This window comes from Loxodonta africana, chromosome 4, assembly GCF_030014295.1.
Source record: "Loxodonta africana isolate mLoxAfr1 chromosome 4, mLoxAfr1.hap2, whole genome shotgun sequence".
In the NCBI taxonomy this organism is placed as follows: domain Eukaryota; kingdom Metazoa; phylum Chordata; class Mammalia; order Proboscidea; family Elephantidae; genus Loxodonta; species Loxodonta africana.
In genome coordinates this window covers 187,646,202-187,672,511 of record NC_087345.1, presented here as the reverse complement: position 1 = coordinate 187,672,511, position 26,310 = coordinate 187,646,202, and the positions used below count along the sequence as shown (strand labels likewise).

General features: G+C 43.9%; 1 protein-coding gene across 3 annotated transcripts in view; it reads left to right on the top strand.

The window, feature by feature from the left end:
• The window catches only part of CCNY (cyclin Y), a 391,131-nt gene that overhangs the window by 101,467 nt on the left and 263,354 nt on the right, over nt 1–26,310 (top strand). The window contains exon 1 of one of the 3 annotated variants that reach the window (XM_003420701.4): nt 20,790–21,045. The exons of 1 other annotated variant lie outside the window; for it this stretch is intronic. In XM_003420701.4, the coding sequence (XP_003420749.1) occupies nt 20,892–21,045 (154 nt within the window). In that variant the 5' untranslated portion in view covers nt 20,790–20,891. Of the gene's footprint in view, nt 1–20,789; nt 21,046–26,310 lie in introns of those variants that run through there. One more of the 3 variants, XM_023539755.2, reaches the window with a different exon arrangement.

Below are 26,310 nucleotides of genomic sequence, written 5' to 3'. Positions count from 1 at the left end.
AATCAATGTGATACACCACATCAATGGAACAAAGGAAAAGACCCACAGGATCATCTCTATGGGTACAGAAAAGGCATTTGATAAAATCCAATGCCCTTTCTTGATGAGAACTCTGAAAAAGCTTGGAATAGAAGGGAAATTCCACAATATGATTCATGGCATATATGAAAAGCCAACAGCCAACATTATACTTAATAGAGAAAGACTGAGAGCTTTCCCTTTGAATTCAGGAACTAGACAAAGGTGTCTGCTTTCACCACTTCTATTCAATATCATATTAGAAGTCATAGCCAGAGAAGACAAGGGGAAAAAAAAAAAGGCATCCAGATTGGAAAAGAAGAAGTAAAATTATCTCTATTGGTCAATGATACAATCCGGTATGTAGAAAATCCCAAAGAGTCTGCAAGAAGACTTGTAGAGCTAATAAAGGAATTTAGAAGGTAAACAAACGAAAATCAGTTAGGTTTCCATACATCAGCAATGAGAAATCTGAAAGGGAAATTAGGGAAACAATTCCACTTACAACAATATCCAAGGGAATAAAATACCTAGGAATATATCTTACCAGTGACATGAACGACTTATACAATGATAATTATAGGACACAGCAGAAAGAGATTAAAGAAGATTTAAATAAATGGAAAGATGTTCTGTGTTCTTGAGTTGGAAGACTTAATATTGTGAAGACGTCAATACTACCCAAAGTTATCTACAGATTCAGGACAATCCCAAACAAAATTTCAACGTCCTTCTTTACAGAAATGGAAAAAACAATTCTCAAATTTATATGCAATGGCAAGAGGCCCCGAATAGCTAAAGCAATGTTGAAAAAGAATAAATTAGGAGGGCTCACACTTCCTGGTTTTGAAACATTTTATACAGCTACAGCAATCAGAACAGCTTGGTACTGATATAATAATAGACACATAGATGAACGGCATAGAATCGAGAGTCCAGAAATAAATGCACACATCCATGGTCAACTGATTTTTGACAAGGGTGCTAAGTTCATTCCATGCAGAAAAAAAATCTCTTCAATAAGGGGTGTTGGGAAAACTGGGTTTCCACATGCAGAAAAATGAAACAGGATCCATGCCTCATACCATACACGAAAACAAATTAGAATTGATTAAGGACCTAAATGTGCAACTAAAACCATAAAATTCTTAGAGGAAATGCCAGGGCAATGCTGTTGGGCCCAGCTTTTAACAATGGATTATCCAATATCATAAGAAAAGCACAAACAGCAAAAGACAAAATAAATGGGACCTGGTAAAAATTAAAAACTTTTGTTCATCAAGGCTTTACCAAAAGAGTGAAAAGATAAGCTACCAACTGGGAGAATATCTTCAGAAACCATACATCCGATAAGAATCTAATAACTGAGATATCCATAAAATTTCAATGAGTTAACAACAAAAAGACAACCCAGTCATGAAATAGACAGAAGACTTGAATAGACATTTCACCAAAGGGGACATTCAAATGTTCACCAAACACATGAAAAGATGCTCAATGTTGTTAGCCATCAGAGACATACAAATCAAAACCACAATGAAATACCATTTTACTCCCAGTAGGATGGCCAAGATAAAAAACAAACAAAGCAAAATAGAAAATAGCAGATGTTGGTGAGGATGTGGGGAAATTGGAACCCTCAGCCATTGCTGGTGGGAATGCAAAATGGTACAGCTATTGTGAAAAACAGTGTGGTTCCTCAAAAAACTAAAAATAGAACTACCATATATGATCCAGCAATTCCAGTCCTAGGTATATACCCAAAAGACTTGCAATCAGAGACTCAGAGACTTGCACATCAATGTTCATTGCAGCTCTATTTATAATAGCCAAGTGGTGGAAACAACCTAAATGCCAATCAACAGCTGCATGGATAAACAAACTGTGATACGTACATAAAATAGAACTACTCAGCCAGTGGAAGAACAAAGTCTTGATACATGCTACAATGTGGATGGAACTTGAAGACATTCTGCGGGGTGAAATAAGTCAATAACAAAAGGACAAATATTGTATGACCTTATCTATATTAAAAAAGACAGCAAAAGGCAAATGCATAGAGACCAAAGTTTATTAGTGGTTACCAGGGGTGGGAGGGAGAGGAAAAGAGGGGGTTAACATTGATGGAAAAATCACATTGATTAAGGGTAGGGTTTCACAGCCGATTATTGTAATTGCTGTCAATAAGTTGTACACCTGTAAAAAGCTGAATTGGCAGAAGTTGTGTGATACGTGTATTTACAACAATGACCAAAAAAAAAAAAAAAAAGAGTAACTATTGAGGCTGCGTATGTAAAACGAAAAACCTCATGGGATTTGGTTCCTTGGAGGTTTAGGATCATGGTTTCATGGACTATCCCAGTTAATTGGCCTAATACAGTGTTTCATGCTTTTGTTCTACCTCCTAGTTCATTGTGTAGTGGCTGCGCTCTTAAAAGCTTGCAAGTGGCCAAGGCAGGACAACTGGTATCTATTTGCCTAGAGCAACAGAGGAAGAAGGAGAGTCAGGGAGAGGAGGATATGGAATGTGTGGTTACTTGCCTCCATGAACAACTGCCTCCTTTGGCATGAGACTGCAAGAAATGAATGGTGCCTGGCTACCATTACTGAACATTTTGATCAAAGATTCTGCAGCAGAATCCTGATCGAAAGAGGGAAAATGCAGAACAGAACTTAAAATCCTCATGGACTCCAGACTTTCTGAAGCCATGGAAGCTGAATGAATCCCTGAAACTATTGCCCTGAGATAAGCTTTAAACCTTGAACTGAAAATATCCCCTAAAGTCTTCTTAAAATCAAACAACAGTTTAGCTTAACTAGTGAAAAATGTCTACCTTAAGCATTATGCTCTTTTAATAACATCTATTTTTAGGTGGGATCAATGTGACAATAGAAACGCGAAAGATTATATAGGAACCTTAGGGGGCAGTGAGGTTATGTTAACAGGGGAGGAACTCAGAAAAGGAGGGTGAGAAGGGTTGCATAATTCAAAGAATGATATCAGTGTCACTGAATTATACATGTAGAAAGGGTTGAATTGGTGTATTTTTTAAAAAGTACCGTAGAATGGAGATCAGGATATTTGGGTCTGACTTTCTCCATTGCCTCTAGTTTGTGTTCTCTGCCCAAGGGCAAGCTCTTTTGCCCTCCCTGGGTCTCAGTTTCCTAACCTATAGACTAGGCATAAAAATATCTGTCATACCTTCCTCGAATGAATGCAGCAAGGCTCACATGGGCTCACATGTGGAAATGCTGAAAAAACTGGAAACATATGTTTCATGACACTGCTTTCCAACTTCATCCCTAGAAATGTACAGTTATCATGTGGTACACTATTTTTCCAAATTTTTTTGCATTGTAGCAAATCTTTTGATGATCAAGGATTTATTTTTAGGGTAAGCCACTGAAGAACTGAGGTGTACCTGTACAACTGTGCTTCTCTTTAGCTAGCAACACTTAGAGTCCTCTCTGGCCTCTGCCCACAGAACTGCCACTTGTCTTTCAGGCTCCCTTGCATCAAGTGCTGTTTTTACTGTCAACAGATTCTCACAAACACACTTCCTTGGTGTTTGAAGGTTAAATGCCTGCAGGTAGCTTGTCTTGCTGTGGACGCCACCATTCTGGACACCACTGGGCTGGCCTGAGGCCTGGTCCACGCCGTGAACCAGACAACTTAGAGGGGGGAAAACACTACACAACTGTTTTGCTTAAATTACCAAGATTAGAGAATGGTGGGTTTTTTTTTTTTTTTTTAAATGGGGCTGGAGTAATTTTTTTTCTGATTAGGGACTGTTTGTGGTAGAAATTTTAGAAAACAGATAAATAGAAAAAAACGAAATGTAACTCCATTTCTCTATTAACATTTTGGTGTAAATGATCCCCCCCCCCTTTTTAGTTGTGGTAAATATGTAACAAAGCATTTGCCATTTCAGCATGGTTCACATGTACTATTTAGTAATATTGTATTCTTCATGTTGTTCCATCTTCACCACTATCCTGTCATTAGGAATAAGATCACACTGTTTAGTAATATTATTTAAAAAAAAAAGCAAAACGAATAACATTTAAACAAACAAACAAAAACAGTTGCCCTGGAGTCGATTCCGACTCATGGTGATCTCAGTAAGTCAGAGTAGAACCGTGGTCCATATGGTTTTCAGTGGCTGATTTTTTGGAAGTACACCACCAGGCTTTCCCCTCCAGGAGCTTCTGGGTGGACTGGAACCTCCAACCTTTAGGTTAGCAGAAGAGCATGTTAACAGTTTGCAGCACCCAGGAGCTCTGTAATAACAGAGTGCATATTTTCTATGCTATTAAATAATTGTTTACGATGTGATTTTTAATGGTGCATTGTATTCAGTTGATTGGATCATAATTTACTTAACAACACACGGTTGTTGAACATTTCGGTACCTCCAGATACTGTGCATGCATAGGAGCATAACAAGAAGAGCGGAGCTAGCGGGGGGCTACGGGTGGGAAGCTGGAGATGTACAGTTTCCCCTGAGCACAAGCTCCAAAGGAGGTATTCAGAAGGTCTGAAGCCTCGCTCCTCTCCTTGGTGGTAGAACGTGGCTCAGTGTGGACAACTGCAAAGCACTGTCTATTCATATAGCTGCAACTTTAACCATATCTGTGGTTATTTCTTTTGGGTGAATTCACGGAAATGGACATGTAGGACTAACAGGTTTGTAGCATTCTAAGGCTTGGATGAGTATGACAGAATTGTCATTTGGAAAGTTGGAATCAATTTACATTTCCAAAAGCAATGTAAAAGAACGTTTATTTCTTGGATGTTTGTCTAGTTATCTAGCACCACTATAACAAAAATACCACAAGTGGATGGCTTTAACAAACAGACGTTTGCTCTCTCACAGTTATGGGGCTAGCAATTCGAGCTCAGGGTGCTGGCTCTAGAAGTCTCTCTCTCTGTTGGGTCTGGAGGAAGGTCCTTGTCTCCTTTGAACTTCTGCTCTGGATGTTCTTCACTTGACTTGGCATCTCTCTTCCTCCGTCTCTCTGCTTGCTCCCTTGCTTGTTTAATCTCTTCTATATGTCAAAAGAGATTGACTCCAGACACACCTACGCTAATCATGCCTAATTAACATAACAAAGACAACCCATTTACAAATGGGATTATAACCACAGGCATACCAAAAAAAACCACACCTGATGCTGTCCACTCCGACTCATAACGACCCTATAGGACAGAGTAGAACTGCCCCATAAGGTTTCCAGGGAGCGCCTGGTGGATTTGAACTGCCGACCTTTTGGTTAGCAGCCGCAGCACTTAACCACTATACCACCAGAGTTAGGTTAGGATTTACAACACATATTTTTGGGGGACACAATTCAATCCATAACTGTGTTATTGCCAACCTTGGGTGTAATCATTTTTTAAAACATATTTTTGGGATAACTTTAACTGTTCATGGTTACTGAATCCATTTTTGCCATGGATAGCTTGTCCAAAATAACTTCCCTGTGTCTGAGCCTCTTTTGGATGGTTGTGAAACTCTTTTTGGGTTTTGTTTGTCTTTAGGCAATAATCACAATAATGGAGACTGAAAGCAGAAAGCACCAAGACAGTACATCACAATCACGAGGGAATACTAAACTCACTGCTGTCGAGTCTGTTCTGACTCCTGACGACCCTGGAGGACAGAGCAGAGCTGCCCCATAGAGTTGCCAGGAGTGCCTGGTGGATTTGAACTGCCAGCCTTCTGGTTAGCAGCCATAGCACTTACCCGCCACGCCACCAGGTTTCCAAGTGATTGCTACGATGGATTAGAAAAGCATCATTATAAACAAAAAGAGGTGCATACATACAAGGGAATATTACACAGCCATAATGACAAAGGAAGTCCTGATGCACGCCACAACACGGGTGAGCCCGGAAAACATTAGGCTGAACGAACTCAGTCAGTCCCCGAAGGCCAAGTGCTGGAGGATCCCACTCACAAGCAAATGTGTAGCCACCGAAGTTTCTTAGTGGGTACCAGAGGCAGACGGAAGACAGAGCATGCAGTGGGGTGTGGCACACACTACAGCAAACACCGTTGGGTGAAGGAATGCAGAGTCTAGGAGAAATCGTTCCGCTCATCCAGCAGGGGTTTTCTGAGCACTCACTGTGCAGTCCTAGGAGCTGAGGATGGAGCAGCGAGCAAAACCGAGGGCTGTCCTCCTGCTGCTCCTGTTCCAGCTGTCAGGATGAAGTGACAGTACTGGCTTTCTTCTCTAGTCCCTTCTACTTTCGTTACCAGGCGCTGCATGTGATGAATCTAATTTCCTGAGGAATCTGTTTGATTTAAACCTTGAATCAGGTCAGATTTGAGTTAGGAACAGAAAAATCCTGAGCTACCTTCTCCCCTTTGAATCTGGAAGTCTGAATCACAACGGGATGAAGGTGGTCACTGCAGGTCACTCAGTGTAGCCGCCAAAGCAGAACCCGTTGCCGTGGAGCTGATCCTGACTCACGGCAACCCCGCATGGGTCAGCGGGGAACTGTGCTCCGTGGGGTTTTCAACTGCTGATTTTCCACAGGTAGACTGCCAGGCCTTTCTTCTGAGGCACCTCTGGGTGGACTCAAGCGTCCAACCTTTCAGTTAGCAGCTGAGCACACTAACAGCCCGCACCACCCGGGGCTCCACTGTAGCAGCAGGAGGGCACAGTTCCATCAGAGCTCAATTTAACGATCCTGCTGGGTAGGTTGCTACGGAGAAACAGCAGCGACGCTCTTCTAGGTGTCTGGCTCCCAGGGCAAAGGTTCTACCTGGTCGCTATGATTCGGAATCGACTTGGTGGCAACATGTTTGGTTTATATGTACTGAAGAGAGATTAAAAATCAGGTTTATGGGACCTGACTTTTTTTTTTTATTACACAGAATTTAAGAGGCTACATGTAGAACAGTAATGATTCTTATTTTCAAGGTAGTTGGGTAGTAGATACTTCAGGCTGCCATATTGTAAATGAAAATATCAGGGAAGATGAATTACGCTGTGATTTTGTTGCGGTTCCCACTATAAATTTCCCTTTGGTAATAACAAAAAGCACGGGCTTTATTGTTTTCATGCAGGGATGTGTTGACATGTTGGTCATTCAGCAGCGCCAATGTAGTGATGCCAGTGGCAGAAGAATAACGATAACCCAGTAAACTCCCATTTTACTAGAGATTGGGAAGCGTGCTTTTGAAATCGAGTATTCTGGTTAATCAATTATTGAAATAGGTGTCTGACAAAAACTTGCCTGCTTGCTTGGTGTATTGCATTGTTAGGTAAAGGGGTGGAGTGGGAAGTGGTGATGGAAAGATATAAGCAATGATCTCTGCAGCCAGGGAGCTAACAAATCAGCTAGGTGGACGATATTCACATAGACGACATAGGACTAATACAGGACAGTTGCTAAGTGAAGAAGTAGACTATAAACGTAACTACAGGAATTTGGGGAAGGGCAGAAAAGCATGGGAGCAGCAAGGAAAGCTTCATGGAGACGATCTGGGCATGAAAGCATAGGCTACATTTACAAAAGGGGATGATGAGAATGGGGGGTGTTTCAGGCAAGTGAACGACTGAGAGGATGAGTAGACTTATGGTGGGCCTTGTAATGATCAAGTGAAAAGGAATCTGGGTAGGGACAGGTGGTAGCATTGGGAAACTCAAATGATGGCAAAGGGTTGTCCTGACAAGTGAATGGGTGACTGGCCCAAGGCACTGTGGTTAGAGATACGACAAATGGGCCTTGGGAGAGGTGGGTTTGAATTCATTGGGTTGGTGGGTGAATGGTCTGGGACAGCACTGGAAGAAGTTAAGGTGGCAGCTAAGTCTTCAAATAAATGACTTGGCTGCAGCAAAACTCAGGCATCAATTCATAGCTTTTAAGGTACAAGACCAGCTCCTCTAGGGCAGTGCTGCCCAACAGAAATGCAAGCCACATATGTAAGTTTAAATTTTCTAGTAGCCACTAAAAAAGAAACAGTGAAATTAAATTTTTATTGTATTATTTAACCCAATATATCCAAAATATAATCATTTCAAACCAAAAACCAAACCCGTTGCCATTGAGTCAATTCCCACTCATAGCGACCCTATAGAACAGAGTAGAACTACCCCCGTAGGGTTTCCAAGGAGCGGCTGGTGGATTCGAACTGCTGACCATTTGGTTAGGAGCCAAGCTCTTAACCTCTGTGCCACCAGGGCTCCCTAACCATTTCAAGATGTAATTAATATAAAAAAGCATTGAGTTATTTTACGATATTTTTTGTCCTAACTCTTGAAATCTAGTGTGTATTTTATAACCATGCTGTTGATACCGTTATTCCCATCGAATTGGTTCCGACTCATGGCGACCCCACATATGAGAGAACAGAACATCCTTGATTCTGCATCACCTTCCTGATTGTTTTTACATTGGAGTTCATTGTTGTGACCATTGTATATTTTGAGTATCTTTCAACATGTGGGCCTCATCTTCCAGCACTGTATCAGACAATATTCTGTTCTGATCCATAAGGGTTGCATTGGCTAATTTTTGGAAGTAGATGGCCAGACCTTTCTACTATGTCTTAGTCTACAAGCTCTGCTGAAAACTGTTCACCATCGGTGACCCTACTAGTATTCGAAAGACTGGTAGCATAGCTTCCAACATGGTGAATTTTATGCTTCTAGCACATCTCATTTGAATTATGGTGTTGGCAAAGAATATTGAACATACCATGGACTGTCAGAAGAGCAAATAAATCTGTCTTGGAAGAAGTGCAACCAGAATGCTCCTTAGAGGCGAGGATGGCGAGACTTCATCTCACATACTTTGGAGGGACCAGTCCCTGGAGAATGACATCATACACGGTAAATTAAAGGGTCAGCAAAAAAGAGGAAGACCCTCAAGGAGATGGACTGACAACAGTCAGTGGCTGCAACAATGGGCTCAAGCATAACAAGGGTCATGAGGATGGGGCAGAGTAGGGCAGTGTTTCATTCTGTTGTACATAGGGTTGCTATGAGTGGGAACTGACTCAACTTGATGGCACCTAACAACAACAGCACATCTTAGTTCAGGTTAGCCCATTTCAAGTGCTCAACAGCCACACGTGGCTGCTGTACTGAACAGCGTAACTCTGGGGCTTCAGGGGCCTGACCATGAATGCCAGTAATAGCTAGGAAGTAGTATGAGAATTATGCTGGAAAATTGGAGAAATCCAACTGTCTCTGGATCATTTGAAGCTTGTGTTGAGGGAAAGAGGAGGAGGTAGAAAAAGAATTTTTTAAAAACTCTTTTAAAAAATATTTATTTTGGTGGCAATATACACAACCGAACATCTATCCATTCACAATTTCTACATGAACAGCTTAGTAACACTGGTTACCTCCATTGTGTCACCATTTTGTCTCCACCCATGTTGTTTCATCATCATTAATTTAGGCTCCTGCCCCTTAAAGTTCTCATCTGTGCTTTAGATCAGCTGCTGCCAGTTCACAATCATGTAGATAATTCTTCATAAGAGCATTATGCTTGAGGCAAACATTCTTTATTAATGGGGTTAAACTGTTGTTTAGTTTACTGAAGGCTTCATGGGATAGTTTCAGGTTAAGGTTTAAATATTATTTCCAGGGAAAAGGCAAAATTTAAGAGAATAAATACTCTAACTAGGGGTTCTACAAGTTCCCAGAGCTGGTCCCTGGCATATCAGACACTATTTGCTATCAGACTCTGTTCTAACCTCTTCCAAACAATTGTCCTGTGGCTCCAGAGAACCAGAGGTGGGAGATTAGAGACAAACCTAGGCATATGGGAAACAAGCAGAGGAAGCAAGTCAGGAGACAATGGGCAAGAAATGACCCTTTCTACAATAGGGTCTGCACCAGGATGTCAAGGGGAGAGAAATAAGGTTGCTTGGGTAGGTGGAGGGAGGACTAATTTGGGAGTTTTGTTTGAGGCTATAGTTCCTCCTGAAGACAGATAGAGCTACGATAAAGATGGGAGCTTGGAATGAAAGCTGGGCCTCACCCTGAGGGAGGTCAACCCACAGGAAGGGAGGAAATATTTGCAAATTCTCTGTCTGATGAAAGTCTTATATCCAGAACTGTATTAGTTTCCTGGTGCTACCATAACAAATTACCACCAACTTCGTGGCTTACAATAATAGGAACTTATTCTCTTGTAGTTTTAGGGGCCAGAAGTCCAAAATTAAGATGTCAACAGGCTGTGCTCTCTCCAGTCTTCTTTGTCTTCCAGCTTCTGGTGGCTCGAGGCTTTCCTTGACTTGTGGTCACCTAACTCCAGTTTCTGCCCGTCTTCACGTGGCCTTCTCCTCTTCTCTCTGTCTTGTCCTCATTTGTCTCTTACAAGGATACTTTTCAGTAGATTTCAGAACCACCTTGATAATCCGGGATGGGGATTGGGAGGTAGACATATCTTTTTGGGGGCCACCATTCAGCCCAGTACACAGAATATGTAAAGAACTCTTGCAATTCAGTAACAAAAAAATAATTAACTCAATTTAAAAACTGGGTAAAGTATCTAAACAGTCATTTTTTCAAAGAAATGGCCATATAAATGGCCAATAAGCACATGAAAATATGTTCAAGATCACAAACCATTATGAAAACATAAATCAAAACCACAATGAAATAGCACTTCGCACCCACTATGATGGCTATAATAAAAAAGAGATAATAACAAGTGTTGGCCAGGATATTTACCCAAATGAGTTGAAAATGTATATCTACCTAAAAACCTGCACGCAAATGTTTACAACAGCTGTATTCATAACTGCCCCAAACTGGAAGCAACCCAGATGTCTTTCAATATTTGATGGATAAACAAGTTGTGGTACATCCAAACAATGGACTATTATTTAGTGATAAGAAGAAATGAGCTATCAAGCTATGAAAAGACATGGAGGAACCTTAAGTGCATATTGCTGAGTGAAAGAAACCAGTCTGAAAAGGCAACATACCATACGATTCTAACTACATGACATTCAAGGTCCCTAAACCCCAAAATCCATTGCCATCAAGTTGATTTTGACTCATAGCGACCCTATAAGACAGGGTAGAACTGTCCCATTGGGTTTCCAAGGCTGTAATCTTTACAGAAGCAGACTGCCACGTTTTTCTCCAGTGGAGCAGCTGGTGGATTCAAACCACCAACCTTTTGGTTAGCAGCTGAGTGCTTAACCATTGCGCCACCAAGGTGGTGCAAATAAGGAGTCCTGGGGGTACAGTGGGAACCCTGGTGGTGTAGTGGTTAAGAGCTTGGCTGCTAACCAAGAGGTCAGCAGTTTGAATCCACCAGCAGCTCCCTGGAAACCCTATGGGGTAGTTCTACTCTGTCCTATGGTGTCACTATGAGTCGGAATTGGCTCGACTGTGGTTTTGTTTGTGTGTGGGGGGGATGCAACGGTTAACTGCTAACCAGAAGGTCAGCAGTTTGAACCCACCAGTGGCTGTGTGGGAGAAAAGACCTGGTGATCTGCTCCCATAAAGATTACAGTCTAGAAAACCCTATGGGGCAGTTCTACCCTGTCCTTACAGGGCTGCTATGAGTTGGAATTGACTTGATGGCATATAACAACAAATGGCACAAACAGTTTGTCCTCGACTGCAAGCCTAAAGGCTGGCCTTTTGTACCCACCCAGTGGTATCACACACACAAAAAGGCCTGGTGATCTGCTTATTCTAAGACTACAGCCAAGAAAACCCCATGCAGCAATTCTGCTCTGTAAAACATGGGTAGCTATGAGTCAGACTCGACTTCAAGGAAACTGACAACACATGACATTATGGAAATGGCAAAACTATAGACAGTAAAAAGATCAGTTGTTTCCAGGGATTCAGGAGGAGGGAGAGAAGAAATGGGTGGAACAGAAGACATTTTTAGGGCAGTGAAACCACTCTGTATGATACTGTAAGGGTGGACAGACAACATCATGCATTTGTTAAAACCCATAGGGATGGTACACCACCAAGAGGAGCGCTAACGCAATCTATGGGGTTTAGTCAATAATGTGTCAATACTGAGTCATCGGTTGTAATAAACGCACTGCACCAGCGGAAGATTATTCTAACAGGAGAAACTGTATGAGAACTTTCCTTACTACTTGCAGGTTTTCAGTAAACCTCATACTCCTAAAAAAAAAAAAAATTTATTTAAAAATAAAAGCTTTGGGGGTGGGCAGCAAAAATAAATAAAAAACTTTCAGTGTATGGTATGTAAATTATGTCGCAATGAAGTTATTTAAAAAAATGAACAGATTGGAGACCAACAGTTATTAGTGGCTACTTGGAGTGGGAGGGTGAGGGTGAGAGGGGATCTTTCTCTGGGAAGTAGTGCAATCGTGAATAGCCATGGGAAAACTGGCATTGATGAAGGGGAGTGGTTACACAACTTGACTGATTAACTGATGTCACTAAGTTGTACGCCAGAAAAAGGGCAAAACGGCAAATCTTGTGCAATATATTAAAACCCAGTACCCAGCAATATATTATTTTTAAAAAACCAAAAAATAAATAAAGGAAGAAAAAAAAAAAAAGAGGCTGCAGTTGTTGATACTACTTAGATACAACCAAACACCTCATGCGATTAGTTCTCTTAGTTTGGAGGAATTAAGGTCATGGCTTTGTGGGGCTGTCTGATCAATTAACCAAAAATTTTTTAAATAAAAATAATATTTGCATCTTTGGTGAAAGCTTAAGCACAACATTAGGTTCTCATTTAACAATTCGGGTACAAATCGTTCAGTGACACTGGTTACGTTTTTCACAACGTGTCAGTATTCTCATTATTTCCACTCTGATTGCTGTTTCCATCATTCCAGCTTCCCCGTCCCCCCCTTACCTTCTTCTCTTTGCTTTAGTGTAAGTTGATCATTTGTTCTCATGTAGGTGATTATCTAAGGGAGCACAGTCCTCACAGGTGATACTGTTTATGAGCCAATCTATTATTTGGCTGAAAGGTGACCTCCAGGAGTGGCTTCAGTTCCACGTTTAAAGAGTATCTCAGGGGAACAGTCTTGGGGGTTCCTCTAGTCTCTATTGGTCCAGTAAGTCTGGCCTTTTTTTTTAAAGAATTTGAGTTTTGTTCTACATTTTTCTTCTATTCTATCAGGGACCATCTATTATGTCCCTGGTCAGAGTGGTCAGTAGTTGTAGCCAGGCACCATCTAGTTCTTCTCATCTCCGGATAGATAAGCCTGTGGTTCATGTGGGCTATTAGCCCTGCAGATGAGTTTCTTCTTTGAGTGTTCGGTTTACTTCTTTCTCTTTTGCTCCAGATGAGTACAGACCCCTAGTCATAGCTTTCTAATATTGTTTTCAAAGTTTCTATTCTACCCCTTAGTTTGGTGAGTAGCGCCTGGAGTCTTACAAACCCGTGAGCAGCTATGCAAGATACAATAACTGGTCTCTACTTACCTGGAGCAGCAGAGGTAGAAGACCCAGGAATGGAGCAGGAACTGGATTGCAGGTCCACCCATCTATATGAACTGCGGCCTCCTTTGTCATGAGGCCAGAAGAGCTGAATGGTGCCTGGCTACCATGGCTGAATGTTTTGATTAAGGCCTGATTAGAAGAATCCTGATCAAAAACGGAAAAGAAAGTAAAACAGATCTCCAACTTCTTACAGAATCTAAGTTTACTGAAACTGTTGAGACTGGAGAAACCTCTGAACCTACTGCCCTGAAAAAAATCTTTAAACCTTGAACTAAAGCTATCCCCCGAAGTCATCTTTAACATAGACAACAGTTTAGCTAAATTAGTAAAAAACGTTTGCCTTGAGCATTGTGCTCCTTTAAAGAATTACTTTATATGAGATCAAACTGACAACAGCAACGTTAAAGCACAGGTGAGAAGTTCAGGCAGTGGTGCGACTAAGTCCCCGGCAGTGAAATGATACAGGCAGGGGCGGCGAGATGGTGACACAACGTGAAGGATGTAACCAACGTCACTGAAACGTACGTGGAGAAACTGTCGAACAGGTAAATGTTCTGCTGTGTGTACTTTCACCAAAATAATAAGAAAAATGAACAGAGTCTCAGGGCACCTGTGAAATAACATCAAGCAGTTTGATACTTATGTTAACTGGACTCTAAGAAAGAGGGGGGGAGGTGGGTAACAAAAAAAAATGGCTAAAAAATTGCAAATTTAATAAAAACAATCAACCTCAGAACCAGAAAGCTCAGAGTTTCAGGAAGAATAAACACACACATGCATCCCGCAAACCCAAGTATATCATAGTCAAATTGTTGAAAACAAGTGATGACAAAGAGGACATCTTAAAAGCAGGCTGGGTGAGGGGAAATACATCACATACAGAGAACAAGGATGAACTGTAGCTGACTTTTCATGAGATATGCAAAGAAAATGGAATTACTCTTTAAAGTGCTAAGAGAAAAAAAAGTCAACCTATAATTTTATCTCCAGTGAAAATATTCTTCAAAAACAAAGGCAACTTAAAGTTTCACAGAAACCAAAATGGAGAGGCTTGATCGCCTGCAGACTTGTATGCACTTCAGTAAATGTTAAAGTTCTCAGGCCAAAGGAAAATCTTACTAGATGGAAACTCAGATGCACACCAAGGAATGGAGAGTACCAGATATTTTCAACACGATGGTAAATATAAAAGAATTTTTATTCTCGTTTTAAAATTTCTTTTAAAAATTGAGCGTTCAAAGCAAAAAAAAAAAAAAAAAGCACAATGTATTACAGTGTTCATAACATGTAGAAGGTACAATGTATAAGAACTGAAAGGACAAGGGAGGAAAAATCCAAGTACAATGTTAAGAGTCCTACATTAGACATGTAACACTTTATTATTACGTGAATGTAGACTGGGGAAGTTATAGGTCCATAGTGTAAACCTCGGACCAATCATTCATAATTAAAAGAGGAATAGCAGTCTCTCCCATTCTGACCTATGCCTGACCCTGCTAGATGACGGACTTTGCCTTATCAAAAGTTAAATCTTCTATTTCTATTCTTGGTGAGCCCAGATGGGTAAAGAAGGTAAAGAAGGTTTGGCATGACTGAGACCGGACTTCTTCAGGCTGTTTAACTTGGGGACAGGTGGTGAATTCTGAGTAGTGAGGAAGAAAAGCCAGCTTCCAAGTGGGCCTTCTGCCAGATGCCCAGCGATGATAGCTGCCCACTTCGTACCCCCTCTTTGCCCTTTTCTCCCCAAGTGAAATGTAGCTGTCCTTTGCACCATCCTGTCGGCCTTACTCCCTGCTTCAGAAAGTGAAATTATTCCACAAAGCTATCAGCGGCTGTATTGGTTTTACTCGTGGATAGAAAATGTGCTGTCCATCCCCCTCCTTCCCTCATGGCAGCAGCACTCTGTCCCTGAGCTGGACCTCAGAATCCTTCTCAACGGTGTTCCAGGTCCAAAAGCCTTGACAGGCACTTAAGTCTACTAGTCATCCTTGCTTTCTTATGGGAATTCTCATTCTGACAGAGAATCCCCGGGTATAATTCTTAAGAACAAAACTCTTATAATGGAATTTTAGGTGTATCCGTAGGTGATAAAGAGAGGTATTTATAGGTAGCAGGCAGGCTTGGCATTGTTCCGATTACATCATTTAAGTGACTGCAATCGCCCCATTTCTTAACACCTTATAAACCTGTCTTTGTGACTGTTTACCTTACTGGACTATGAGTTGCCTAAGAGTAGGAACTGTATCTTATCCATTTTGTATCCCCAGCGTGCCTGTTATTCGAGAACTGTTTCTTGAATAAATAACTTGTGTTAGTCAAGGTCAAGTGCCTATCAAAAAGTAAAAAGGCATTAGCCAAAATAACTTCTGTGCCAGGTCTTGAGTATAGTTTGCTTGCCATCAAGTACTAAAGGGAGATACCATTTGAGGGGAGGTCACTGGGAAGCAACAGGGTAACAGGCATTGGCCGTACAAGAGACAAAAGGGCCTTGGTTACTCTACCCCTGCTTTAGGAACGCTTGTGCAACACACAGGGGCAACTGGCTGCCAGGTAATAAGGGCAGATACGCTCTCAACAGGTTTTTTCTCCCAGACGCTACCCATTTTCCTTCTTTTGACCAATGGTCCAGGTCCTGGGCTAATTCTACTCAGTGGTTTTGTGTGTCCCCAGGAGGTGATTCTAGGGGTTTTGCAAGTAACTGATTCATTGTTCATGGATATGAGTGTGGCTGATATAAGAATGCAATTATGACCTGCCCTGATTGAATTAAGGTAGTGTATTCCCATTGATGGCGTAGTGGTTAAGTGCTACGGCTGCTAACCAAACGGTCGGCAGTTCGAATCTGCCAAGCGCTCCTTGGAAACTCTGTGGGGCAATTCTACTCTGTCCTATAGGGTTGCTATGAGTCGGAATCGACTCGATGGCACTGGGTTTGGTTTTTTTGGTTTATTCCCATGGATGGGAAACCCTGATGGAGTAGCGGTTAAGTGCTACAGCTGCTTATCAAAAGGTCAGCAGTTCAAATCCACCAGGTGCTCCTTGGAAATTCTATGTGGCAATTCTACTCTGTCCTATAGGGTCGCTATGAGTTGGAATCGACTCAACAGGAACGGGTTTTGTTTTTTGTTTTTTTTTTTGGTTTATTCCCATTGATGAGTCAGAATCGACTCAATGGCAATGGGTTTGTTTTTTAAATTCTGATTTGTTTTTATGTGATCTTATTTTTATAAATTGAATCACCATAAGCTAATACTAATATCTCCTAAGTTTTAAATATTGTGGTTTCGTATTTCATTGGGAAAAAAAGCAACTACTGATAAAAAAGTTTGAAAACCTTTGACTTAGCTAATCCACCCAAGACGCTGCTAGTTCCTTATTTATTGTTGTTAGCTGCAGTTGGGTTGGTTCCAACTCATGGTGACCTTATGTATAACAGAACACAACACTGCCCGGTCCACTTACCTCTTTACAATGACTAAAACCTTGAATAGCAGTTATGGAGAAAGACGAAGGGAATTAACTCCCAAATGATTCTATTCAAAGGGCAGGGTGGTATATGAGTAGCTCCAGGTTTATGTTTACTAATCAGGCTGAACCTTTTGAGGCCAGGGCCTTGGGCTTCAGTTCTCACCTGCCCCCTGGCCAGTCCCCATCCTGGGCTAGGTCTGCACACTGGGACTCCTATGTGACATGAGGCCAAGTGCCCAGACTATTTCCTGCACAGGGCTTTTCCCCAATCTTGTTGCCTGTTGTCTTAACTCTGGACAGAAGGGCTGGGCCCCACAAAATAATGAGGCTCCCCTCACTCCTTGATTTTTCTTCTTAAAGACTAGAACTAGTCCTCAGCAGTCAGCTCTCAGCTTGCTTTAGAGAGTGTAAGGGAAAAAAGCAACACTAGACTCCCCTTTCTACGAAAAAATTTACAAGAGATTTGCCCTCTCAGTATTCTGAGGCTCCTCTTCCCCCTTCCCCTGGGGCTGGGGCATGGAGTTGGGGTGGATACAGCTTAGAGGGGACCTCACAGACTCTGGAATCACAACTAGGTTCAAATCCCCAAGTAGGCCATTTCTCAGTAGTTTGACCTTAGACAAGTTTACTTACGGGAGTTAAAGTGTCTTTAGTCGTAAACTAGGAGATAACCATCTAGGCTTACCCACTGCTGTCGAGTTGATTCTGACTCATAGTGACCCTACAAGACAGAGAACTTCTCCATAGGGTTTCCAAGGAGTGGCTGGTGGATTTGAACTGCTAACCTTTTGGTGAGCAGCTGGACCCTTAACCACTGCACCACACATAGGCTTTGATGCAAAAAATACTTATTACAGTATATAGGATACGGCAGGTGTTCAATAACATCTTTCATTACTATCATTTGGTACCACATTGCCTCTGCTAAGAGTTGGTCATTTTTCTGCAGTGTTTCCTAAAGTGTCATGGCGAGTCAGGCAGGTGGGTCTCTGCCCTGAGGAGTCTGCAGTGGGCAGGGCTGACACCCAGGTAAATCACCTGGCTGGGCTTTAGCACTTTTTTTTTCTCCCCAGGTCTGTAGATGCAATAGTCACACTCCTGAGTAAGTCCAAACAGGATATGGTGGGAAAGTCAGAGAGGTAGTGGTGGGGGCAGGAGATGTCACTGCAGACCAGTGGTTGTCCCACCCTTTAGTAAGGATCTCTAGTTACCCTGACACCCAGTAATGTCTTCCCTCACCTTCAGATGCTCTTCCTAGATGCCAGATGACCTACCGGAACAGGAAGCATGCAGACAGCCATGGTCTACTGCCTTACAGACAGAGTCCTAAGTGCCATCTGTCTCTCCTCTTAAGCCCTCCAACCCATAACATTACTATAAATATTAGAAGCTTTATGATTAAATAAAGATTATCCATAGCGCTTATGTGCCCAATTGGGTATGCAATGCACACATGGCTCAATGACTGGATGCTAACCTTCACGTAAACCAAACCAGTTGCTATGGAGTTGATTCCAGCTCACGGTGACACCATGTGTATCACAGCAGAACTGTGCTCTGTGTGGTTTTCAGTGGCTGGTTTTTTGGAAGTGGACTGGCAAGCCTTTCCTGCGAGGCACCTCTGGGTGAACTTGAACCTTCAACCTTTCCATTAGCAGTTCAGTGAGTTAACCATTTGTACCGCTCAGGACTCCATAAAGGGTCCGAATTACAAAATGGCAATCAGAGCAGACAATATGGTAAGTCTCCTCCCAATTTTCAGACATCCTACCCACACACTGCAGCCCAGAAAAATCTAAATGTACCCATTTACCAGCTTGCAGTTTGCTCCAACCTTTCCTGAAAAGCAGAGTCTGTGCAGCCCTAGTAAAAAGAGCATTATTTGGTCATGTCGCTTTTCACCCTTTCCCTTTCCCGTTTACACTCCCTTCTGCATCTTTTCTGCACCACCACCTATCCCAACGAATGGCGTCAATGCAGTTTTAGAGCACAGAACTCTCTATGTGGACTAATCAAAGTACTGTATAAACATTACTGCAAAATGAAGAGACAGCAAAGGTTAAAAAAAAAAAAAAAGCCTGGATGTCAAGAATTAGATAAAATAATGCTTATAAAGGCTCTGGCAAGGTGCCCACACATTGCCGAGGCAACTTCTCTTCCCTTTTAGGTTCCAGGTCTGTCACTAACTAGTACCAAGACCTTGGGCAATTCAAGGCATTTCATCTCTCTGGCCTCAGTTTCCTCCTATATAAAATTAAAAGGGTTGAATTGTGTTTTTTCCTGTTCAAAACTTTTTTTTTTTCCTCTCCCCTTAGCCTCTCCTCATGAAATCTTTATCGACTTATTTGGAAAAAGGGGGGACGGTCGTACCTGCCACCTTACAGTCTCCTTAGGCTCTTCTCAACACAACAAGTCTTTCTAGCCTGCGATGGCTGTCATGGTGAGGGATGGGAATCATTTATTATTTTTTGAATGTCTTTGTGTCAGGCACCTTCACATACTTTCATCTTACCAGTCTCAGTTCAGACCCTATTCCCGACACGACAAAAATCCACAGTATTTAAAAAAAATAAGTTGAAGAGTTGTGTTAGTTTACTTTCCTCCACCTCACATTATTCACCTCCAAAGAACTCAAAACACTCTGCAGCTATAATTCGACATTAAAATGGCCCTAAGGCCCACCAATTCCTCAGCAAAGCTCAAAACAGAAAGCAGAACTCCCAAACCAAGGTCCAGCTTCCTTTCAAACGCTTAAAAAAAAAAAAAAAAAAAAAAAGGCGGGGAAGGGGCAATTCTCCTAGGTGCGGCTAGCGAAGCTCCTACTGCATACCAGGGCTGCATCCGTGTCCCCCACACCTTTCGCGCACTGTGCAGCCCCCAGGCTCTTCCTTCCAGCCCGCTGACCCGGCTCAGGGCCCACCTTGGGCGGGACCCCGGCAGGCCGCAGGCGCTGGGGGCACAAGGGCCCCCATACACACCTTTCGCCCTCTTAGGAAGCCCGATGCTCCCCTAACCCGGGAAGGAACTGAGGCAGCCGAGACCAGGAAATGAAAGGGCTGGAGAAGCTGAGCTCCCAAACCACAGCTCCCGGCGCCTTCCCAGCGCCCGAGCGAGGCGCAGCCCGCCGGCCGCCGACCCCAGCCGTCCCCGCTCTCGGCCCAGGCCGTTCCATCTGCTTCCAGGGCAGCCTCCCAGCGAGGAAGGAAGGGGCGGCGACGGGGCGGGGCGCGGCGCGGCGGGGAGGGGGCTGCGCGGCGGCGCGGGGGCGCCTGGACCCTCCTTCGCGGGCCGCTGCACCTCGCCGCGCCGGGGCGGACGGGGGCGCGGCGGGGCCGCGCGGGCCGCGCCGACGCTTCCTCCGCCGGGCGCGGAGACGGCGTTACCACCCACTTGAACCGGAACCTCTTGCAAAAGGCAGCCTCGGGGTTGCCGCCGCCGCCGCCGCCGCCGCCGCGGGGGAAAGCAGCCGCCCCGATTGGGAAAGTGCGCGGGGAAGGAGGCGGCGCGGCGCGCCGGGCTCGCCATGGCCGCGGCGGGATGACCTAGGCCCGGCGGCCGCAGTCGCGCGTGCAGGCGGGGCCGTGCGTTCTCCCGCCCGGGACCGGGGCCCGGGACGCGCTTGCAGGCGGCGTCGTGGACGAGCCAGCGGGCAGGCAGGCAGGCGCGCGTGTGAGGCTGAGGGGAGCAGCCTGGGCCGCCGCCGCCGCCCGCTCGTCGCCGCCGCCGCCCATGGCTAGGCGCCGCCGCCGCTGCTGCCGCCGCTGCCGCTGCCGCTGCTGACCCGGGCAGCTGGGCTGCGGCTTCCGTCTCCCCACCCCTCGGCGGGGGCGAGCCTCTCCCACTCCTCCCCGCCCGCCCCCGCCCCGCCGCCCCGCCGCCCCGCACCCCGCCCGCTCCCCGCCGCCCTCGCCCGGGCGCCGGGGAAGTGGAGGAAGGCCAGAGCGAGAGGAGGAGGAGGAGCCGGGGGGCCGCCGAAGATGGGGAACACTACCTCGTGCTGCGTGTCGTCCAGCCCCAAGCTCAGGAGAAATGCCCACTCTCGGCTGGAGTCCTACCGGCCCGACACGGACCTGAGCCGCGAGGACACGGGCTGCAACCTGCAGCACATCAGCGACCGGGAGAACATCGACGGTGAGCCGCGCGCGGGCCGGGCCGGGGTCGGGAGCCGCGCGCCCCGGGAGGCGACGAGCGCCCCTCCCCCGCCGCTCGCCTGGCACCCCGTAAGGGCGCCCGCCCCTCCCCCGCCGATGCCGCGGTGCTCCCACTGCACACCCAGCTTCTCGCAGTTTTCCTGATTTTGCTTTCTCAGCCTTCCCCGCGCGCTCTTTCCCGTGGATGCAGTAGAATTGGTTAAACGTGCGCATATCGGGGTACTGGCTTCCCCGTAACCGAGATGTTCCTCTGGTCCCCGGGGCGAGCCGCTGGGCTCTGCAGCATCCGGACGCCTCCGCCGTCGCCGGGTGCTGGGCTGCGCCAGCGAGTGAGCGGCAGCAGGGAAACTTTCCGGCCCGGCGGCTCCGGGAGCACCGCGGTGCGGGCTGGTCCATGCCGGTCGCGAGGACCGGCGACGTGTGGGTGACATCAGCTGGTCCTTCTCGAGACCCGGGGGCGGATTGTCCGTGAGCGCGGCGCTTACCTTCCGTGCTTACCTGATCGTCTGCAGTGAGCAATTTCACCACATCATTTAAAAAAAAAAATTCTGTTGTGCTTTAGGTGAAAGTTTATAGCCCACATTAGTTTCTCATTCAAAAATTTATACTCAGGTTATTTTGTGACGTTGATTGCAATTCCCTCCGCCCATCACCCTCCTTTCCCTTTCCACCCCAGGTTCCCCATGTCCATTCATCCAGTTTTTCTGTTCCTTGCTGCCTGCCTGTCTTTGCTTTTGGGCAGGTGTTGCCGATTTGGCCTAGTATACTTGATTAAGACGCATGTTCCTCACGTGTGTTATCGTTTGATTTCTAGGCCTGTCTGACTTTTGGCTGATAGGTGGACTTAGGTAATGGCATCATTTCTGAGTGAGCTGGGTATCTGGGGCCATAGTCTCAGGGGTTCCTTCAGTCTCTGTCAGACCAGTAAGCCTGGTCTTTTTTTGTGTGTGTGAATTTGAATTTTGGTCTACGTTTTTCTCTTGCTGTCTGGGGTCCCCTATTGTGATCCCTGTCAGGGCAGGTTGGGGTGGTAGCTGGGCACCATCTAGTTCTTCTGGGCTGCAGCTGGTGGATGCTGTGGTTTCTAGGGTTCATTAGTTCTTTTGACTGGTATTTCCCTTGTCTCTGGTCTTTTTGTTGTTGAGGTGTATTCTACACGTTTTAAAGGTTAGACCTTTGTCGAATGTATCATAGCCAAAAATTGTTTCCCAGTCTGTAAGCTCTCTTTTTACTCTTTTGGTGAAGTCTTTTGATGAGCATAAGTGTTTAATTTTTGGGAGCTCCCAGTTATCTAGTTTATCTTCTAGTGTTTGTGTGTTGTTAGTTATGGTTTGTATTGTATTTATGCCATGTATTTAGTCCCTAGCACTGTCACTATGTTTTCTTCCATGATCTTTATTGTTTTAGGTTTTATGTTTAGGTCTTTGATCCATTTTGAGTTAGTTTTCATTTATAGTATGAGGTAAGGGTCCTGTTTGATTTTTTTTATGTAGATGGACATCCAGTTTTGCCAGCACCATCTGTTACAAAAATTGTCTTTTCCCCATTTAATGGACTTTGGTTCTTTGTCAAAGTTCAGCTGACCATAGGTGAATGGATTTATACAGTACATCTTTGATGTGGTGAAACCCATGTGAAATTGTTCACTACAAATTAGAAAGTAAGCACAAGTAAGCCCATGCTTACCTTGCTTACTGGATCATCCGCCCCTGCCAGGGACTGTAAATTTGAAAAGAGGCCTTGATTCTGTAGGAAGGTGCTGTGGGGTTGTGAGACGGGCAGATGCCAGCCATAAGTAGAAACAGAATCTTTGATGTGGTGACAAAAACCTGAAATGTTTCGTGACAGATGATCTGGTAAGCAGCCAGTGCTGGGGGCGGGGCGGTAGGAGAGCCTGGGATTCCAGTTACTGTTTTAACATAGCCACAAGTCAAGTTAAACTCACAGGCAAAAAGGGTGAGTGGGGTTGTCCTTCAAAAATCGAGGGTAATAGATGATCCTTGGCGTAACTGAGAAGTAAATTCCCATGTTGGGATCCTGGTCTCTGCCTAGAGTTGGAGAACAGCGTTGGTCTGCATTAGCTCCCCAGAAACTTAAAAGCTGACCCTAGTTTGGCTGTCTCTCCACTTCCCCCCAATTCTCTTTAAATACTAAAATAATTTTTTTAAAAAGTTTTTTTTTTTTTTTTTTTGGAGGGAGATGGGGTGGTGGGTGGGGTCAAATAGCTTCACCTGAGAATGCTTTGAAAAATCTCTTTTAGAATATTATCAGGATGATTTGGAGAGAGTTTTGAGTTAAATCACTGAATGCTGTTTAAAAGGATAATGAAAAGGAGTATTTGCATGGGACTTAATTACTGTCTGTGAATTTCTGCCTGATGTGGGTGACTTTGGGTTTGGACTAGAGCTTGTAAAGAAATTAAAGGACTGTTCACTGTGTCTAGTAATGTTTATTTTATTGGGTTCAGTATTTTTTTAAATATTACTTTATCAGTAAACTTCTTGACTTAATACTGTCTTAGATTGTTTACAGTTCATGCTTAAAATACAATTTCGATAATTCTTGACTTAAAAAATTTAAGTCAAATATATTTTTATGACAACTTGATTGTTCTTTCTTTTAAACTCAAAACTCTCCTCACAGTTTACTTAGTTGAGCTAATCCGAAGGATGATTTCCCTGTGAATGGATTGACACAACTGTCTATGTCATCATTCATTCCTGGCAATTTTAGGATCCAGATTCCCTCTGTTGTGGAAAGCCAAATTTAAACTGTACCGAATGAAAGAATTTTCTCATTGCTTGGCCCACTAACTAAGTGATAACTTCACCTCTATAGGAGAACACCTTTATTAAATGAGTAGCATATATAGAGAGAGAGACTAATATAACACCTGGTTTATAAAAAAACAAAAAGCCAAACCTGTAGCTGTCTAGTGGATTCCGACTCACAGCAACCCTAGAGGACAGAGTAGAACGGCCCCCATAGGGTTTCTGAGGAGTGGCTGATGGATTCACACTGCCCACCTTTTGGTTAGCAGCCAAGCTCTTAACAACTGTGCCATCAGGGCTCCTGCCTGGTTTATAGTAGGTGCTCAACTTTTTACTTATGTTAATAGAAATATGACATTTCCACTGTTACTTCACACTTCCTTTATCTTTAACCTACTCTTTAGATGTCTTTTATGTTGGTGCTTGGTAAAGTAGAGGGTCAGTGAAAAAGAGAAAGACCGTCAATGGGATGGATTAACACAGTGGCTGCCACAGTGGGCTCAAGCCCAGTGATTGTGAGGGTGGTATAGGACCCAGCAGAGTTTCGTTGTGTTGCACACGGGGTTGCTATGAGTCGGAACTGACTTAATGACGCCTGACAACAACAAGAAGGATATTAAGAAACGGGTCTCTTTTGATCACTGCTATAGCCCAAATCAGGAGCCCTGATGGCGCAGTGGTTAAAACGCTCTGCTGCTAATTGAAAGGTTGGTGGTGCTTTGTGGGAGAAAGACATGGCGTTTTGCTTCCTTAAAGATTTACAGCCTTGGAAACCCTTTGGGGCGGTTCTACTCTGTCCTGTGGAGTCGCTATCAGTCGGCATCTACTCAGTGGGCTTGGGTTTTATAGCCCAAATCATCTCAAAAGAACGTCTAGCAGTAATAATCATTAAAGTATTGTGTTTTAAAGTAATGAACGGATGAATAAATGAGTTTATTATGGAAAAGGATTACCCAGTCCTATGCAATGCTGACAGGCGAGAACGTTTGGAGATAATTTCTCCTTTATGTTGTGCCGTGATGTCTGGCGGAGGCTTTATATTTTAGATGGATTTAAAAAAAAGAGAGAAATGCAAATGAAAGGAAGATTCCCATTTCTTAGAGTCAGGCTGCAGGCGATTATTGACTCTAGTAAGGAAATGGAAAAAAAGTAATTGTAACTAGCTATTTGGCACTGGGGCCTTGAAGGATTTTGTAGAGAACAATAGAACACTATTCTGTGTTCTTTCACTTAAAAGAATCCACAGTTTCAATCATGAAGCATTTTTGAAAGAACGTTTGGAAGACCACAGGCTCTTGTTTTGCAGATTAAGGGTAGCTTGAGGGAGTATAGAGCAGGACACAGAAGTTTCATTTTATTTGTTTTGAGTTCAGGCTGCAGTGTCCTCTTCTTGCGCCCAGTTCGCCTGGTGACGCTAGTCTAAACCCAGAAATACCAATTAACTATTTAAATAATGTTTTCTCTGTTTCTCAAATTCTGTAAATAATAATTCTAGAATTTACCTAACCACCGGTTCTCAGCATTGGTTTTAATTAAACCAGCAATGCAGGGCTGGGCTTTGGCATCAGTACGTTTTTTCTAAAGCTCTCCAGGTAATTCTAATTCTAATATGCAGTTAAGGTTGGGAACGCCTGGCTGGGTAAATCTTGATGGTGTTACTTGTTGTTCAGGGTTCTTTTTCGGTAGAAATTCATTCAGCGTCAGAGGCTGGGAGGACAGATTTGATTTACATATATGTTGTTGTTAGCTGCAGTTGAGTCGATTCTGACTCAATGACCCTGTGTACCACAGAACGAAACATTGCCAGGTCTTGCGCCATCCTCACAACTGTTGCTATGTTTGAGCCCATTGTTGCAGTCACTGTTAATCCATCTCCTTGAGGGTCCTCCTCTTTTTTGCTGACGTTCTACTTTACCAAGCTTGGCGTACTTATCCAGGGACTCGTCCCTCCTGATTACATGTCCAAAGTATGTGAGACCAAGTCTCGCCATCCTCACTTCTAAGGAACACTGTGGCTTTACATCTTCCAAGACAGATTTGTTCGTTCTTCTGGCAGTCCATGGTATATTCAGTATTCTTCACCAATATCATAATTCAAAGGCATCAATTCTTCTTCAGTCTTCCTTATTTGTCCAGCTTTGGCATGCGTATGAGGTGATTGAAAATATCATGGCTCCGGTCAGGTGCACTCCAGTTCTCAAAGTGACACCTTTGCTTTTCAACACTTTAAATAGATTTTTTTGCAGCAGATTTGCCCGTTGTAATATGTCGTTTGATTTCTTGACTGCGACTTCCATGGCTGTTGATTGTGGATCCAAGTAAAATGAAATCCTTGGCAACTTCAATCTTTTCTCCATTTATCATGATGTTTATTGGTCCAGTTGTGAGGATTTTTGTTTTCTTCATGTTAAGGCGTAATCCATACTGAAGGCTGTAGTCTTTGATTTTCATCAGTAAGTGCTTCAAGTTCTCAT